The sequence below is a fragment of the Sinohyriopsis cumingii genome, chromosome 15 (assembly GCF_028554795.1).
Source record: "Sinohyriopsis cumingii isolate HCF-2022 chromosome 15, ASM2855479v2, whole genome shotgun sequence".
Lineage (NCBI taxonomy): Eukaryota > Metazoa > Mollusca > Bivalvia > Unionida > Unionidae > Sinohyriopsis > Sinohyriopsis cumingii.
In genome coordinates, this window is record NC_142975.1 from 92,370,926 (window position 1) to 92,392,051 (window position 21,126).

The 21,126-nt window shown below is 33.3% G+C and overlaps 1 protein-coding gene across 5 annotated transcripts in view; it reads right to left on the reverse strand.

Moving 5' to 3' along the window:
• LOC149782311 (pleckstrin homology domain-containing family G member 5-like) overlaps nucleotides 1–21,126 on the reverse strand; it is a 416,669-nt gene that overhangs the window by 248,616 nt on the left and 146,927 nt on the right. For all 5 annotated transcript variants that reach the window (XM_089933695.1, XM_089933694.1, XM_089933693.1 and 2 more), the window contains one exon: nucleotides 20,486–20,651. In XM_089933695.1, coding sequence (XP_089789821.1) covers nucleotides 20,486–20,651 — 166 coding nt within the window. The remainder of the gene's footprint in view (nucleotides 1–20,485; nucleotides 20,652–21,126) is intronic.

Genomic DNA, 21,126 nt, shown 5'->3' on the forward strand with positions numbered 1-21,126 from the left:
TAATATATTGAACTAGATCTTGCCACTTAATTCTAACTTTATTACAGTGAACTAGATCTTGCCATTTAATTCTAACTTTAATATGAACTAGAGCTCGCCATTTAATTCTAACTTTAATATAGTGAACTAGGTCATGCCATTTAATTCTAACTTTATTATAGTGAAATAGATGTTGCCATTTAATTCTAACTTTAATATAGTGAACTAGAGCTTGCCATTTAGTTTTAATTTGATATAGTGAACTAGATCTTGCCATTTAATTCTAATTTTTAATATAGCGAACTAGATCTTGCCATTTAATTCTAATTTTTAATATAGTGAACTAGATCTTTCCCTTTAATTCTAACTTTAATATAGTGAACTAGATCTTGCCATTTAATTTTAATTTTTGATATAGTGAACTAGATCTTGCCATTTAATTCCAACTTTAACATAGTTAACTAGAGCTTGCCATTTAATACTAACTTTATTGCAGTGAACTAGATCTTGCCATTTAATTCTAACTTTAATATAGTGAACTAGAGCTTGCCATTTAATTAGAACTTTATTACAGTGAACTAGATCTTGCTATTTAATTCTAACTTCAATATAGTGAACTAGATCTTGCCATTTAATTCTAACTTTAATATAGTGAACTAGATGTTGCCATTTAATTATAACTTTAATATAGTGAACTGGATCTTGCCATTTAATTTTAATTTTTGATTAGTGAACTAGATCTTGCCATTTAATCCTAATTTTTAATATAGTGTACTAGATCATGTCATTCAATTCTAATGTTATTATAGTGAACTAGATCTTGCCATTTAATTCTAACTTTATTACAGTGAACTAGACCATACTAATTAATTATAACTTTAATATAGTGAACTTTATCATACCTATTAATTATAACTTTATTACAGTGAACTAGATCATACCTATTAATTATAACTTTAATATAGTGAACTAGATCTTGCCATTTAATTCTAACTTTATTACAATGAACTCGATCATACCGATTAATTATAACTTTAATATAGTGAACTAGATCATACCTATTAATTATAACTTTAATATAGTGAACTTGATCTTGCCATTTAATTCTAACTTTATTACAGTGAACTAGATCTTGCCATTTAATTCGAACTTTAATATAGTGAACTAGATATTGCCATTTAATTCTAACTTTATTATAGTGAACTAGATCTTGCCATTTAATTCCAACTTTAATATAGTGAACTCTATATTGCCATTTAATTCTAACTTTATTACAGTGAACTAGATCTTGCCATTTAATTCTAACTTTAATATAGTGAACTAGAGCTTGCCATTTAATTATAACTTTAATATAGTGAACTAAATCTTCCTATTTAATTCTAACTTTAATATAGTGAACTAGATGTTGCCATTTAATTATAACTTTAATATAGTGAACTGGATCTTGCCGTTTAATTTTAATTTTTGATTAGTGAACTAGATCTTGCCATTTAATTCTAATTTTTAATATAGTGTACTAGATCTTGTTATTCAATTCTAACTTTATTACAGTGAACTAGATCATGCCACTTAATTCTAATTTTTAATATAGTGAACTAGATCTTGCCATTTAATTATAACTTTATTACAGTGAACTAGATCATACCAATTAATTATAACTTTAATATAGTGAACTTGATTTTGCCATTTAATTATAACTTTAATATAGTGAACTTGATCATACCTATTATTTATAACATTATTACAGTGAACTAGATCATACCTATTAATTATAACTTTAATATAGTGAACTTGACCTTGCCATTTAATTCTAACTTTATTACAGTGACCTAGATCTTGCCATTTAATTCTAACTTTAATATAGTGAACTAGATCTTGCCATTTAATTCTAACTTTAATATGGTGAACTAGAGCTCATCATTTAATTCTAACTTTAATATAGTGAACTAGGTCTTGCCATTTAATTCTAACTTTATTACAGTGAACTAGATCTTGCCATTTAATTCTAACTTTATGGTGAACTAGAGCTCATCATTTAATTCTAACTTTAATATAGTGAACTAGGTCTTGCCATTTAATTCTAACTTTATTACAGTGAACTAGATAATGCCATTTAATTCTAACTTTAATATAGTGAACTAGATCATGCCATTTAATTCTAACTTTAATATAGTGAACTAGATGTTGCCGTTTAATTCTAACTTTAATATAGTGAACTAGAGCTTGCCATTTAATTTTAATTTTTGATATAGTGAACTAGATCTTGCCATTTAATTCTAATTTTTAATATAGTGAACTAGATCTTGCCATTTAATTCTAACTTTAACATAGTGAACTTGATCTTGCCATTTAATTTTAATTTTTGATATAGCAAACTAGATCTTGCCATTTAATTCTAACTTTAATATAGTGAACTAGAGCTTCCCATTTATTTCTAATTTTTAATATAGTGAACTAGATCTTGCCATTTAATTCTAACTTTAATATAGTGAACTAGATCTTACCACTTAATTTTAATTTTTGATATAGTGAACTAGATCTTGCCATTTAATTCTAACTTTATTACAGTGAACTAGATCTTGCCATTTAATTCTAACTTTAATATAGTGAACTAGAGCTTGCCATTTAGTTTTAATTTGATATAGTGAACTAGATCTTGCCATTTAATTCTAATTTTTAATATAGCGAACTAGATCTTGCCATTTAATTCTAATTTTTAATATAGTGAACTAGATCTTTCCCTTTAATTCTAACTTTAATATAGTGAACTAGATCTTGCCATTTAATTTTAATTTTTGATATAGTGAACTAGATCTTGCCATTTAATTCCAACTTTAACATAGTTAACTAGAGCTTGCCATTTAATACTAACTTTATTGCAGTGAACTAGATCTTGCCATTTAATTCTAACTTTAATATAGTGAACTAGAGCTTGCCATTTAATTAGAACTTTATTACAGTGAACTAGATCTTGCTATTTAATTCTAACTTCAATATAGTGAACTAGATCTTGCCATTTAATTCTAACTTTAATATAGTGAACTAGATGTTGCCATTTAATTATAACTTTAATATAGTGAACTGGATCTTGCCATTTAATTTTAATTTTTGATTAGTGAACTAGATCTTGCCATTTAATCCTAATTTTTAATATAGTGTACTAGATCATGTCATTCAATTCTAATGTTATTATAGTGAACTAGATCTTGCCATTTAATTCTAACTTTATTACAGTGAACTAGACCATACTAATTAATTATAACTTTAATATAGTGAACTTTATCATACCTATTAATTATAACTTTATTACAGTGAACTAGATCATACCTATTAATTATAACTTTAATATAGTGAACTAGATCTTGCCATTTAATTCTAACTTTATTACAATGAACTCGATCATACCGATTAATTATAACTTTAATATAGTGAACTAGATCATACCTATTAATTATAACTTTAATATAGTGAACTTGATCTTGCCATTTAATTCTAACTTTATTACAGTGAACTAGATCTTGCCATTTAATTCGAACTTTAATATAGTGAACTAGATATTGCCATTTAATTCTAACTTTATTATAGTGAACTAGATCTTGCCATTTAATTCCAACTTTAATATAGTGAACTCTATATTGCCATTTAATTCTAACTTTATTACAGTGAACTAGATCTTGCCATTTAATTCTAACTTTAATATAGTGAACTAGAGCTTGCCATTTAATTATAACTTTAATATAGTGAACTAAATCTTCCTATTTAATTCTAACTTTAATATAGTGAACTAGATGTTGCCATTTAATTATAACTTTAATATAGTGAACTGGATCTTGCCGTTTAATTTTAATTTTTGATTAGTGAACTAGATCTTGCCATTTAATTCTAATTTTTAATATAGTGTACTAGATCTTGTTATTCAATTCTAACTTTATTACAGTGAACTAGATCATGCCACTTAATTCTAATTTTTAATATAGTGAACTAGATCTTGCCATTTAATTATAACTTTATTACAGTGAACTAGATCATACCAATTAATTATAACTTTAATATAGTGAACTTGATTTTGCCATTTAATTATAACTTTAATATAGTGAACTTGATCATACCTATTATTTATAACATTATTACAGTGAACTAGATCATACCTATTAATTATAACTTTAATATAGTGAACTTGACCTTGCCATTTAATTCTAACTTTATTACAGTGACCTAGATCTTGCCATTTAATTCTAACTTTAATATAGTGAACTAGATCTTGCCATTTAATTCTAACTTTAATATGGTGAACTAGAGCTCATCATTTAATTCTAACTTTAATATAGTGAACTAGGTCTTGCCATTTAATTCTAACTTTATTACAGTGAACTAGATCTTGCCATTTAATTCTAACTTTATGGTGAACTAGAGCTCATCATTTAATTCTAACTTTAATATAGTGAACTAGGTCTTGCCATTTAATTCTAACTTTATTACAGTGAACTAGATAATGCCATTTAATTCTAACTTTAATATAGTGAACTAGATCATGCCATTTAATTCTAACTTTAATATAGTGAACTAGATGTTGCCGTTTAATTCTAACTTTAATATAGTGAACTAGAGCTTGCCATTTAATTTTAATTTTTGATATAGTGAACTAGATCTTGCCATTTAATTCTAATTTTTAATATAGTGAACTAGATCTTGCCATTTAATTCTAACTTTAACATAGTGAACTTGATCTTGCCATTTAATTTTAATTTTTGATATAGCAAACTAGATCTTGCCATTTAATTCTAACTTTAATATAGTGAACTAGAGCTTCCCATTTATTTCTAATTTTTAATATAGTGAACTAGATCTTGCCATTTAATTCTAACTTTAATATAGTGAACTAGATCTTACCACTTAATTTTAATTTTTGATATAGTGAACTAGATCTTGCCATTTAATTCTAACTTTATTACAGTGAACTAGATCTTGCCATTTAATTCTAACTTTAATATGGTGAACTAGAGCTCATCATTTAATTCTAACTTGAATATAGTGAACTAGGTCTTGCCATTTAATTCTAACTTTATTACAGTGAACTAGATAATGCCATTTAATTCTAACTTTAATATAGTGAACTAGATCATGCCATTTAATTCTAACTTTAATATAGTGAACTAGATGTTGCCGTTTAATTCTAACTTTAATATAGTGAACTAGAGCTTGCCATTTAATTTTAATTTTTGATATAGTGAACTAGATCTTGCCATTTAATTCTAATTTTTAATATAGTGAACTAGATCTTGCCATTTAATTCTAACTTTAACATAGTGAACTTGATCTTGCCATTTAATTTTAATTTTTGATATAGCAAACTAGATCTTGCCATTTAATTCTAACTTTAATATAGTGAACTAAAGCTTCCCATTTATTTCTAATTTTTAATATAGTGAACTAGATCTTGCCATTTAATTCTAACTTTAATATAGTGAACTAGATCTTACCACTTAATTTTAATTTTTGATATAGTGAACTAGATCTTGCCATTTAATTCTAACTTTATTACAGTGAACTAGATCTTGCCATTTAATTCTAACTTTAATATAGAGAACTAGATCTTGCCATTTAATTTTAATTTTTGATATAGTGAACTAGATCTTGCCATTTAATTCTAACTTTATTACAGTGAACTAGATCTTGCCATTTAATTCTAACTTTAATATAGAGAACTAGATCTTGCCATTTAATTTTAATTTTTGATATAGTGAACTAGATCTTGCCATTAATTCTAACTTTATTAGTGAACTAGATCTTGCCATTTAATTCTAACTTTTATATAGTGAACTAGATCTTGCCATTTAATTTTAATTTTTAATATAGTGAAATAGATCTTGCCATTTAATTCTAACTTTATTACAGTGAATTAGATCATACCAAATAATTATAACTTTATATAGTGCACTTGATTTTGATATTTAATTATATCTTTAATATAGTGAACTTGATCATACCAATCAGTTATAACTTTAATATAGTGAACTAGATCTTGCCATTTAATTCTAACTTTATTACAGTGAACTAGATAATGCCATTTAATTCTAACTTTATTACAGTGAACTAGATCATGCTATTTAATTCTAACTTTATTACAGTGAACTAGATAATGCCATTTAATTCTAACTTTATTATAGTGAACTAGATAATGCCATTTAATTCTAACTTTATTACAGTGAACTAGATCATGCCATTTAATTCTAACTTTAATATAGTGAACTTGATCTTGCTATTTAATTCTAACTTTAATATAGTGAACTAGATCTTGCCATTTAATTCTAACTTTAATATGGTGAACTAGATCTTGCCATTTAATTCTAACTTTAATATGGTGAACTAGAGCTTGCCATTTAATTCCATTAACTGTTTTACACTAACTTAGAGCTTGCTATTCAATTCCAAGAACTGCATTATTGTGAATTTGACTTAGCCATTCAATTCTGATAAAGGCATTGTTAAAACTTTTTTTTACAACATTTACATTTTCATGTCGTTATCAATCTGTACAATTTATAATTAATATTTGTTCTGTAATTTTTTATAGAGAGAACTATATTTTTGTGTAATATTTGCAGACTTTTGGTACCTAAAAAATGGTAATTATTTTGATAATAACTTTTTTACCTATTATAATCTGTGCACCATAAAATTATACCAGTAGCAATGAAAAATATTGTATACATCACAGTATGTTCAATTTTCACAGATTGTCAGCTCATAGTGCCCATCCATACTTGTGTCAAAATCTAACAGTGTCCAAGCTGTCTTGGAGTGCTTCAGGTTTTCAGAGGAATTATGTCTGAGTATGTCAGTGCTCAAGGTGCCTTGGAGTGCTGGTTTTCAGTGGAGATTTACAGAGGAATTATGTCTGAGTATGTCAGTGCTCAAGGTGTCTTGGAGTGCTTGTTTTCAGTGGAAATTGACAGAGGAATTATGTCTGAGTAAATCAGTGCTGAAATCCTGCTGTACCTTTTATTTATTCAAAAGCAAATAGGCTAAATCAGTCATAAATTTCCAGCAATAAGTGGCCATACAATATAACAGGATCACCACTGGGACACCCCACATATTCTTGCCCATGCATACTACCATTTCATTCATTTTGAGGGTTCAGCCTAACTGATTGAGATATCAGTGAGGGGCAACAGGTGGAGGCAACAGGTGGAAATCTGGTAAGGACAACAGTTAAGTATTACTTCATTAAAATTTGTCCTCCTCCCCCGTCCTCCAAAAATACATGAGGCAGCAATGGCTCAATTCTCGTCAGCTTTAATTTTCATGAAAGACAGATCTCTGTTGGTAAAGGACTAGCAAGCTCATTTAATAGTCAATGCAATCCACCTAGAAATGGTGGAGGCTGAAATATCGGTTGAATCTTCCATGGGGAGGAAAAGATGCTTCTTGCTTTTCCTTTTCACCTGAGAGGCTGCGATATGAAAATGAAAAGCCCAAACAAAGCCCTAACTGGATGTAAATTACCATCTTGAACAGCACAGCTACAGCTGAGATTGTGGATCTCAACGAAGGATGATGCAACCGATGGAAGCTGGTGTTTTGCTAACAAAATATCTTGATGGCAACAGTGAGTCATTACTCATAATTCCCACTGAACCTGATACAGCTCTGCCTTATGAACAGGGCATGAAGCTCACTCCTTTGTCTTGCAGATGCTAAGGTAAGCAGGAAAACTCTCTTGAGGGTAATGATCAAGCAACACTCAATGATTCATATGGGATTTATTAAGAGACCACAAAAAGCATGCAAGGTCCCATTTATGCATTAGAGAGCAGTTCAAAATACCTGACCAAGTCTGCGAGGCCCCAAGTGGCTGAGTGGTCTAAAGCGCTCAACATTCCGGATCACTGCCATCTCACCTCTGTCTGTGTGGGTTCGAGTCCAAGGCTCGGCTAGCGTGGGTACGTGGGAAAGCCTGCCAGTACCTTCTCGTGTGTCAGTGGTTCTTCCCTGGGTTTTCCAGGGTTCTTCCTCCACCAGTTATACTAGCCTCCATGTATAGCCTATCTTGTGCTGAAAATGGTGATAAACCCTAGAACAACAACTGACCAAGTCTGCTAAGTGAGAATCTGTCCCAATGTCCAGGCTTTTTAAAAATTTGAGTGATGGAAAGGGTTGCTCAATAGCTATTAACATATGAAACCAAATATTGTTTCTCTTATTTACAGAGATGGAGTGAGCTCTGGTTTCTCTAAGTTTGGCAGAAATCCCAGCCTAGTCACTATAGACCAACAGTGAGACAGAGCTATTCTGATGGATTCTAGTCAGCCATTGCGGATCAACCAATTACTGAAATATTGGAGCACTGGGATAACTTGTGACCATAAATGTGGTGCAAGAACTCAAAAAACTCTAGATGTAGAGGACCTCCCCATTTAATCAATAGCAGAGGTACTTCCTTTGTGGAAGAAAGCTTGGGATGTGTAGGTACACATCCATGGAGATCATCCAATCTCCAGGTCTTATAACTTTCCGACTGAGGATGTCATCTCCATCTATAATGGTTCCTCCATCAGAAATCTGTTCAGGGACAAAATGTTAATAATTAGATGGGATTTCCCCATTTCTTGGAACCTGGAAAATCCAGCAGCAGAAGCTTAGAGATTGGTCATTTAACACCCTCTCTACTGCACCATTCTGAAGATAAGACTGAACCTCTTCCTGATGTGCTTAAACTAGTGGTAAAAATGGGGGACTTTATGAGAAGAAGGGGATCCCAAAATCAAAGCCAGTAGCCATTTTATACAATAGAAAATACCCACAAATTGCCCATTATGCCAGACCAAGTCTCCGGAAAGATGTTTAGTTTTGGCACCAATGGGAACAAATGGTCAGAGGTATGTTCTTCAGGAGAAATAGCTAGTTCCTTGGGCTGTCCACCCTTGTCCTTTAGGAAAGAGGGAAGGGCCTTTGCAGCATGTCATTCTAGGATCCACATACCAATGCCAATGGGGATCTCTGAAATAGGGTTGTTGCTTTGATTGTAGCTGCACTGCTCAAAAGATTTTAGGTGATGGGCCCTAAGTGTGTTCAGAATGATTTTGCTTCTAGGCTGTATCAAAGAGTCAGAAGTGGAGGCATGGGACCAGTTTTGTTGGTCTCCCAAATTCTGAGTAACCATGAAGGGGATTAACCCTCTGAAGAAAGTCTCTGCCTCCAGGGGGAAAGAGCCCTCAGAATGTTTTTATTTGTGTTCTAGTAGGACCTTGGAAATGTCCCGAGCAAAATCCCTGCAGATGTGGAGACAAGGTCATTGACAAGGTCATGGACAAGGACGACACATGCCTAGAAGATTTTGTCTCTGCTTCCAACAGACAACGAAGAGCCTCAGCTAATGAGGCTACTGAAAAGAGACTAGTCTATGGTTACTAGTGACCTAGCTTTTTGATCTAATTATTCCAGAGTTTTCAGTGGAAGGCAAGCCCAAATCCCCGTAGAAATACCAACTTGAGTTGCTTTAGCATAAAAAGTGGGCAGTTTAGTGGGCCAGGAAGGGGTATGGATCTTATAGCTAGAAGCAACTACCAAAGGTCACAGCATAGAAAGAGAGACAAACCACCCTTTTTGTTGTCCAGCAAAGTCTTGGCCCTTGTTAAACCTTTGTTGTTGTAAGGTTTAATGCCATTTTTCAGCACAAAATAGGCTATACATATAAACCCAGAAAGAACCACCAACCCGAGAGAAGCTACTGGGAAACTTTCTCACATAATCACATTGGCCGAACCTGAGACTCAAACCCACACAGACAGTGGTGAGATGGCAATGATCCATAACAATGAACACTTTAGACCACTCGGTCTACCTAAGAGCTACCTAATTGCACCTAGTAAAGAAGCAAGAAGATATGGTGACTCTAAAGTTCACTCTATATTCTTTCCAGTTTGGAAAATCTTTCTGGGGAAAGCTATTGGAAACTAATATGAAAGTGAACCTGTGTTCTATAACCAATCATATGAAGGTAAATAGTGGTGTGTGACCTGCTTCCAGTATACACAAATATCATGATATAGGTAATATGAATTAAATGATTCCTAAAGAACAATAAAATGAATAAAAACAAATCTGCACTCTGGAATTTATGTAAGGATAGGGGAATTAAACAAAATATCTGAATCGCTAATGCCCTGTTGAAGGGGTAAAAAATAAAATGAGATGCCAAGCAGTAAACCACGTGGACAGTACCACTGCTAATAACTCTCAAGACAACTTGAATTAATAGATATAAAACTCAGTCAAGGGTATAATCATAATTTTAATGAACAATATGCCCACAAGAGAAATAATAAATTTGCTTCTTGAACCACAAAGCAATGGCAAATCTTCTTCATCATAAACAATGTAGACATTAAAGCATGTAAACCAAGAAAAGAATGAAGGGACAAGAATGCATGGGCAAGAATACTTGGAATGTCCCAGGGGTGATACAGTATTCTAGAATCTTCTGGTTTACCAAATGAGACTACAAATTGTTGTCATACGGTGAGGGTATTTTCCTACCAGAAAAGTACCAGCTATATTACAGCATGGTATTACTGATGATAAGGTTCCAAGCTGGAAAAGTACATTACTTCAGTGCTAGATATAAAAAAAGTTAGGAAATGAAAAGTAAATGGACTGTTAAAATGATAATTACTAACTTGTGAAGCTAAAACTTTCAGTATGATGTTATACAGTTACATTATCCTCAAGAAGCATGGTTTGATCTGCACAACAGCACAAATAGGTTATTTAGTACCAAGGCAACTGAAGTGAGGTTCCATGCTCATGGACATGCCACAGAAGCTGATCCATTAGCTGGTCTGAATGTAGGATTTGATCCTACATCCTTTCAGCTGCAAATCTGTCATGCTTACCACTGAGCTGTTGCAGCTCCATCCTTAAGAAGCAATACAAAAGGAAGCTAATTTTTGAAATCAAAAGAGTATGGTGTTCAACCCTAATATAATAACACTTCTAAAAATATTTTTAAAAATTATATTCTTTTATGATTAGATAACAAGCTTGTTTTAATTCTTAAATCAAGCTTGTTTTAATTCTTAAATCAAGTATTGGTTTTAATGGTATTTACCAATGTCACTTTAACTGTTTATTTTTTATACTTTTGAAAAAAGGAATGAATAATATGGATGCTAGAAAAGATAATGTATGACTCATCACAAAATGTAAAATGCTCAAGGGAAACTAATATGGCACACATAAACACAAGATATGGTATATACTTGCTTTTAAGTAGAATCCAAGTGCAAACAACAAAAAATCTTATCATGTGTCACATAATATTTCTATGGGTCTGTGCAGTTTGCAATTAGAATTGTCTTATAAGTGAGTATCTACGGTAATTCAGCATTGCAAATACAGCAGCTTTTCAATGGACTTTACCTTAAATTTAAAATTATACAAACTTGTACGAGCAACAATCCAGCTGGACCCTGGCTGCTTAAATCCCGCAGCGCAAGTTGTTAGAGACAAAAAGTTTCTCACAGTATGGAATATGTGGTCACTCATTTTCTGCTCAAACAACCAGTAGGATTCGAATGGTCCTGAAGCAGGGATGTAGTTGACTGCTAATCCCCCATCCTTGCTTCATCGATATTACAGTTATCAGTTTGTAGGTAGCATCCTAAGTCTACCTGGCCTGTTAGGCTTCCCTGCTTGCTACACAAACAACTGGTAATAGCTAATGTAACAACTACTAACATTGGTCACTCTCCCAGCCAATCCGATGCAGTGAACCATATCTATGTAAACTTTACCTATTTTTCTTCTGTCAGATTTAGTTTGTGCAGTTGCATACACATTTTTACACACAACATAAACATTTTTTACCTTGCAGTCACAATGACACCTTTTTCAAAACTATCTCAAACATAACAGTTAGGATGTATACACTTGATGCCATTTGCCACTGAACTCAAATCTCATGTGACTTCTTGCCCATTCTCTAGCCAGAATGTTGACCACTTGTCAATTCATTACAACTTGTTTATGTAGGAAGTAAATGAAGGTAGTAGGCACTGGTACCAATCTAAATTACTACAGTGTCAAACAATGGAAGATAAAGAAGTATGCAACAAGGAAAATCATTTATGTATCATGACACTCCATTTACATGGATGATACTGGTGATATTAGAACAATTGGCAAATTTCAGTTTTTTATTAAAAAACTACAATTTGAATCTTGGTACCATTTCAGTCTGGTTCATTCATATGGATATCAGTTAAATCAAAAGAATGATTTAAATTACCAATTCTGGTATATGTCATCATTCCAACTCAGCGTTCACCATGGTTCTGGTTCGTAAAATATTTCATTTCTAAAGGTATGAAATGGAGGGCATGACCCTGTTTATGGCTCAATCAGCTTGACCTCTCTGTGTAAACTTTCACCAATACAGATGTAGCAGGGTCAAGTCCACTCAATAACCAGTCAGTGTAAACAATAATTATTGTACCTCACCTCTATGTTTACTAGTCCCCAGTGGCCATGGTAAAAATTGCAATTCAAAAAACAAATTCAGACTAAAGTGGTATTGGACCCTTTTCAAACTAAATATATATTTTGTCAAAAATCTTTGATTTTTGCATATGAACTCTGAATCATATTCAAATTAAAATGTTTCTTTTTAATTGGCTGACACTATCAAACCTCCCACCTATTAGCCCACCTACTTTAACAGTTATTAAAGACATAAAACAAAAACATTCTTTTTTATTATAGCAAAGTAGAGCTACTGTAATGAGTTGATAAAAAAATACAGTACAGAAGTGTTTCTGTATATCTGTAAAAAAAAATCATTGTTCTTAAAATCTGCATAAACAAGAATGCAGGCCATTATCATTGTCCACCCCACTGAAGCTAGATGTAACTGGGCAAAGGTCACAGGGTTAGAGTAACTTCTCTAACAGTCAACAGTACAAACATAGTTACCTTGATTTGTGACTACAATAAGCAATCACATGAAAAGCATTCAGTCTACTCCTCTAAGTTGTATATTCATTCATGTGTACAATACACAGTTAATATGTAACGGGTAACATATTCACAACATAAAATGTATAGTCCTATATGGAAAGTGACAGATATCAGGGAATAAACATACCGATTCCTATTTCCAAGTGCAATGGTCAAACAGGGTTGTGTGTGTGTGTGTGTGTGTGTGTGTGTGTGTGTGTGTACACACATGCATGCATGCATAGCATGGATGAATCAATGTAACCATAAATACAAATACTTAACCCATGTTTTATAGGCATAAAATGTAGGCCACAGCGACCTTGGTTTTACAGGTGTAATAGTATGACAGATACAACAAATGATCAAGTTTAATGATTTGAACATAAACAGCAGCCAAAAAATGAATTTTTAACAAACTTTCAACAAGATCACTAACCATGAAATATAGGTCATAGTGACACCTTTTTGCAAAAAGGATGTAGAACTTATTAAAATGCCTTAAATCACTGTGTTTTGTGATTCTAGGGTGGATATTAGGCATATAATATGCAAAACAGAACTGCATAGTGATGAGCTACATACAAAAACTTAATCAAAGCTGGTAAGAGAGAATTTAGATCACAATGAACCATTTCTATTTTATGAATGTGGCAGAAACAGATAAAAATCATCATTAATTTTACAGATCTCACATGAACAGTGTGAGAAATGAAAATGAAACACAAATTTAACCAAAGTCTGTGAAGCAGTGACCTGCTACTGAATGAGGGTCTTGTGTTCATAAAAATGCAACCCCCACATTAGATGGTTCTAAAGAATACTGTATATACACAGTATGCCAATGACCTATGTAGTCATCTGCTCAATGCAAAAACTGATCCTATGCCACTAAAACGTAAAATTATAGGTCACAGTCACCTTTTTTAGTATGAGTGTAATAAAAAGAAAGAGGCATACAATCAAATAGTTTAATGATCAAAGCATGAACAATAAAAAAAATCAAGCTGAACCAAAATCAGAGCAATATGAAACATGAGTCACAGTGACATACCTTTCAGATCAGGGTGTATAATCTCATCAAGCTTCATAATTCCAGGTACAATAGTTTTATACAGTAGATTTGGCATGTGCCAGAGACCTAACCAAAGTCAGCGAGGCAAGTCACAGTGACCTCATTTTAAGATAAGGGGTGTTTCCCAATTTCATGTATAACAGTATTATACAGCAGATAATTTTTTTTACAACCAAAGATATGTGTGCAGAAGTGATGTATCAGGGAGAGATAGAAGTCAATTAAATGGAGATTACAGTGTAAGTGATTTTCACAAGGATTTGATATAAAACTGAAGTCCTGTGGAAATTTAAACATAAATCGAGTATACTACCCCTACAGTATGAATCTAGTTATGAATGGTAAAAGAAAATAATAATAAAACTTCAACAAAATTGATGGGAGAATTACAAAATACAATGATTACACTGTATTAGTGTCATTTCAGCTTGTCACAGATGTAGGCCTGTGTGTGTGTATATATATATATATATATATATATATATATATATATATATATATATATATATATATATATATATATATTTTTAACCTTCATGAAAGTTACAATAAGAAAATAAGTATACCAAATACCTATTCTGCATCAAAGGTATGGACCAATAACTCCCTGAGAAAACAATAAAGTTGACAAGATGGCAAATAAGGGAAAGTCTCATTGAAATATTGCCTCTTGTTTCCTAGTAATCTTTCACCGTGTTTTACTTGATATCTGATGCATTTATTCTCTTCTTAATTAATCAATAAAGTGAAATTTAGAAAATAAAGAAAAGTGCTTTCAATTTTAATTCCTATACCCACAGACAAAAGGATGCGTACTAGTTAATGCCTCCCCCCTCACTCTTTATCTCTTCATTCTTTTCATACCATTTCTAGATGACAATGACTGTTTGCAAAATATTTTATAAATCCTTTCTCAAAGAATAGAAAGAGTTAGCAATGATTTAATTTAATTAAATATGCTTGGAATTTCTTCCTCAATAAATTTTCAAAAACAAGACTTATTTTCATTGTTCCATTCATACACTTCTAAAGACAAAGGTGTTCTCTTTATTCTAGATAGCCACACATAATCCCACATCTAATCAATATCAACACACACACACACACACACATTTATATGAAAGTTATATAAGTATAGTGCATTCTCTCTCCCAATTCAACACGTCTCTATTCATTATTACCAATATTCAACCAAGTCACAAAATATACACATAATAACATCAATACTTAAACAAATAAGATGTTTGTCTGTCTCTCTGCTGATGGGCTAGAATCTGAATGGAATTATTTATAAGACTAATTTGTATCCTAATCTGTGTTAGGCTGATCCCAGCATTACAGTGTATACTATGGGTTGATCCCAATGTAAATAGAATGTGCTTGGCTGATTCCAGCATGATAGTGTGTTCTGGGCTGATCCCACTTTAAACAAACTATGCTAAACTGATTCCAGTATTAAAGTGTATTCTTGACTGATCCCATTTTAAATGGACTGTGCTAGGCTGATTACATTCATATAACATTCTGAGCTGATCCCAGATTAAGGAGACTGTGCTTAGCTGATCCCAGGATTTGAGTGTATTCTGGGCTGATCCCTGATTAAGTAGGCTATCATCTAGGCTGATCATAACATAAGAGTCTATGGCACTTGTACTGAAATCTTGTTCTAAAAATAGACCATGACATCACTGTGCCCGGCTGCTGCCATATTGTTTTTGGACAAAGCATTGAGAGACATTTAGTAACACGTGTGTGTGCGTGTGTGATTTTGATTTTTTACATAGCTTTAACAATTTTTCAGTCATATCGCTATGATGTCTGCAGTGTGACAGTTTATAGTGATGTCTAGCACTGGGGCATCATGCCGCAGACATGTAGCATGATGTCCCATCCAGTCACATTATCCTGACACCAGGCCAACCAGTCATAATACTAACCTCTTAATGCTGAGCACCAAGCGAGGCAGCTGTTAGTACCATTTTTTTAAGTCTTTGGTATGACTTGGCCAGGAATTGAACCCATGACTTCCTGTATCCGAGGCGGATGCTCTAACCACTAGGCCACCGGAGTGGTCTTAGTAACACATAGTAATTCACAACATATAGTCAAAAATAAAGTTGTTTTTATTTGCTCTTCCCTCACAATGTAATGTTTTGATATATTCTACTATAATATATGAGTGCATACAGTAATAATTTTATACATTTTATTTCTTTGTCATCCTTTTGTATTGTTTTCAAATCTACATTGAGTAAAGCTCTTGTATGTACACATTAAAGGAATATGTGTACGTGTGTGTCCCAAATGAATGTAAGGTATTATTACAAGCCATGTTTTGATGTCTGAACATTGCCACAGGCTAGAGTTAATCTCTTACACAAAGTTACCATGACCAGAGAGAAGATCCAGCATCTTGAATCAGCACAGGCTTTGGATAGCGCAACTTCCCGCCAAGGTGTTACAGCTTTGTCCTAAGATCAGAGGAACCAAGATGAACTGGGGCGTGTTCTAAATCCATCCCCAGCGAGAGGACATTGTCCACTAAGTTTGATTGGATCAGATCACAGTGACATCCAATTGGAATTGAGATAGAGGGTGTGGTAACAATTTCGATCTAAATTAGAACTTCTGTCTAGCAAAGAAAAATTTAGCCTCGCCTAGGAAGCTTGATGATAGGGTTACTCCGAAAGAGCCACTCATAAGCTGGTGGTAAAACTTGGTGAGGAGATTCTAAGGGCAGATAAAGCATTGTAAAGGTCAGTAAGTTATTTGCTTGATTTTTGCAGAATATTACGGCATTGTAATTGTAATTATGTGTAGTATGTATACTTAATTACTAGGATCATTTACTACATAGAATTACCTTTGTAGTGTTCATTTAAAGGCTTATTTGAGTATTATGTAGAGAATTATGTAGATTATTAGCTTGTGGTAAGAATTAATTTTGCAATTCGTTATTAGGTTATTTAGTAGTGAACTAATTGCGTTAATGCATTTATTCACATGATATGTTAGAATTTACACATGCTTGAATTGTGAATTTGGGGAAATGGTTGAAGTGTGTAAGGTTAGTTAATATGGATGTATGGATATATCAGAGCATGGATATTTGAATATTTGTGTACTTTGTATGAGTTGTAATGTAACCAAAAATGTGTATGATTGCTGTGATATTGTTTAGTATAATGGGATTAGGAATATGTACTGATGTGATCCAATTTATTGATGTATGTATGAGAAGTAATTGTCACCGTGCCTTTATTATGACGTTATTTTACCATAGAAGAACGTATGAGTATTTCGATGTGAATGAATTTGAGACCAAAGAAATTTAATAGCTGTTATCTGATGATAAGCTGGGTGTAGTGTGAGATGAGAGGGCTAAGGAAAATATTGTACCATCCTTGTGTTTTCACAGGAACAAAGCAGTCAGAGTCAACAAGTCTAGTCAGTAGAGAGAGTCAAGGAGAAGCAGGAAAATGAGTCAAGGAGGAGAAAGTGGAGAAGGAGAAGGAATATAGAGAAGTCAAGAAGGAGAAGGAATTTGGAGAAAGTTTGGAGAAAGAGGAGAAGGAATTGGAGGAATATGAGAGAAGAATACACCTCTCCCTCAATAACTCGCGCACAACGGGGTCCACAAACATTGACCGCACAATAAGCAAGGGCATGAGTTACTGAGGGACCTCCAAAAATTGAAAAAATCCACTTAAACATCAAGAAAACCACGAGCGGGGAGTTAGGGGACTGGGCTGTTTAATAACTGAATCCTCGTTTTACAATCATGTAGATAATAATTATTAATAACACATTTTCCAATGAAGTTGTTTGTTCATTATTAGTGACATTTATTTTATGAGACAATCGTCTACGTCGAAAATCAATTTTTGATTTGTTCAATTAGTACGTTATTGATGTCGTGATTTCATTGGAAGTAACAGTGAAACTTCTTATCATCCTTGAGGATATCTCTTAGTGCTAGATTTTCAGTTTGTAGGATTTGCATACCTTTTAACTTTTCTTATTTGATTCAAAAGGCATAATTAACATGATAATACAAAGGAGGCCAGCTTTCAATTCAGTGCAACACTACAACAAATATTTCTGCAAGTCAGTTATCAAAAATCGGTCAGCAAATTAGGTTCTCAGAGAAACGCTTGCGGACATAGCTGTTACGGTAGATTGACACATTTTACGTTTATATACACATTACATTTATGATGATTACACTTAAGAGGAACTAAAAGATAGAATTAAAACATAAATTTCACTTAACAAAACTTAGTAATTGATATTTAAGTATTAATGTACTGCCTACACTAGGCATAAGTGACATTTTCATTTACCGAAATTTCCTTGAATAGTTTTAATTTTAATTACGGTGTACTAAGAATGTCGTCCGGAAAGAAAATATAACCACTTATATGACTTCTTATTAAAAGTTGATAATTTCAAAATGTTGATTAAAATTTTGAGGTCCTATCTTTTGTTTTCGACTATAAAACGAGCAATATATCAACATTTCGGTTACCAATTTTGATCACGATTTTGTGTGTGTGTGTGTGATTTGGATTTTTAACGTAGCTTTAACAATTTTTCAGTCATATCGCTACGATGTCTGCAGTGTGGCAGTTTTTAGTGATGTCTATGCACTGGGGCATCATGCCGCAGACATGTGGCATGATGTCCCACCCAGTCACATTATCCTGACACCGGGCGGACCAGTCCTAACACTAACCTCTTAATGCTGAGCGCCAAGCGAGGCAGCTGTTAGTACCATTTTTGTAAGTCTTTGGTATGACTCGGCCAGGGATCGAACCCACGACCTCCCACTTCAGAGGCGGGCGCTCTAACCACTAGGACACCGGAGCGGTCGTGATCACGATTTTCTTTAAGTTTTAAGAAACAGGGATCATTTTTATTGTATTTACTGGTTTAAAAAAATGGGATTCCTGCCTGACCCTGCATTATAAGCGGGTTCGTGAGTTATCAGGGTGTGAGTTATCAAGGGAGTGGTGTACACAGATGAGTAGAATACAAAGACAGGTGGAAAGATATCTCACACTACACATTAAATGATGCAATAGGCTATCACAGGGTGGAGCGGAAGGAGAGTACTTGGGAAATTTAATCATTTGACTATTGAACTGTCATTAAATTTTTACTTGTTGATTTTCAATTTTTTTGTATACGCAATCATTTAACCGTCGGCATTGCTGACTGGGGGCTTGGAGCTTTACATCTATCTTTCACTAATTTAACTTCCAACCAAAATCAAGACTGGGTGGGACTTCTATACAAATTTAAATAGAATACTGGGAGCACCCCACCCCAACCATAACACACCTACCACAGTGATGGTATAACAACCAAATGACGCCACACACATCTCTATTTTAATGAACAAATTTAACACCTACTACATGGTTTTCAGTAAGAACAATAACACAGAAAAGAAGACTGAATGCCATTATGCCAGTTTGCCTTGTCTGAAAGCTATTTTTAGAAAATGATATCACTGCATGTTATGTTTAACAGAGGTAAAAAGTACAAGCCCCATTCTGGGCTGATCCCAGATTAAGTAAATGTATGCAAGGCTGATCATCACATAAAAGAATATTCTGGGTTGATCCCAATTAGTGTACAAATACAAACACAGATACAAGCAATCAAGTTTGATGATTAAAGTCAGTACAGTTTAAAACATTGGTGAAAGTGACCTACTTTTGTCACTAATCAAGATGCATCCTCTCACCAAGACTCTTGATTCCAGGTATAACAGTATTTATACAGTGTGAAAAAACCTGAACTGAGAATGCAAAATCTTGACTAAGAATCTATAAACATGTAAAAAGTTAACCACCTCCTCAGGGGAGAGGTATTATGAAACTTAATCTAAACTGCAACCTAGGACCTAACGAGGAAAGAATGGTTGACATCCAGTGAGAGAATGTATATACCTATTTACTTCTAACTGTGTAGACACTGATGTCAAGGGTTAGTACAAAAGCCTACCTCTAAACTGTAGATAGAAAGGAAGTTTTATGTTGGATGTACATGAGATAATTCATCTAGACAATGTAAATGACAATATTTTTCGGAAAGGTCAAATGGAGAGGTCATAAGGTGTTACCAAGATACACATCTTGGAATACGAATGTATCAAACCCCACACTAAACATACTAATACCACCTTGGATCTCTTTCTCCAAATTTATTTTGGCTGTTTTGTCTGTATTGTGCAAGTGGGTTATGACACAGAAAGCTGACAAAATTGTAAGATTCATCACTTTTATAAACTTGTTAGTTATTCCTTTTCTTCCCAATTGCCCTTATTTAAGTTGTTTATTTTTTAATCAAAATTTTCTTGCCATACGAACTACACTAAGAAGGGGAGATGATATTTACTTGTTCTAATCATAGGTCATAACTTACTTATCTCCCTCTGGTTTGGGTGTTTGCTTTATTGTTGTAATTCCATCAGGATGATCTCCTGTGTCCACCCCCTCATCTTTCTCTGTGTTGTCCTGATCACTGGGACTTGTTTCCTCAGACTGTAGTAGATTGGGTGTGGACAAGTGCTTGGCAATGTTTGATTGTGCTAAAATAAAAAAGAATAAGACCACGAATCTGCCGTCATTCAACTTAAAAGCTATAACAAATCAAATATAGGGGAAAGCCCCCTTCCCCTCCTCAGGAAGACAAATCTTCATCACTTCTGTCTTTTGGAATATCCTCCACCGTGACTTGAACTAAGACTGAAAGGACATCAAAGCAGGTATGGAGGAGTGAATTTGGTAATACTGGATGTCTGATTGGCATCATTTTATATTTAGGACCAACTATACGGGCTAAGAAGTCTTTGAACAAAAACCCATTTTCGAATGACTATCCATTCAGAAGGGCTACCTATAATAAGATTTTCATTACAGCCACTGTGGTGACCGTACTGAATGTTCAGAACAGTACCGTTTTCATTTGGAAACGACTAGACCTTGGAATGAATGTTTTTGCAATTTTGCATGGTAACCTTTTAGGTAGTTTAGGCGGTGTAGTGGTAATGAACCTGTATTAAT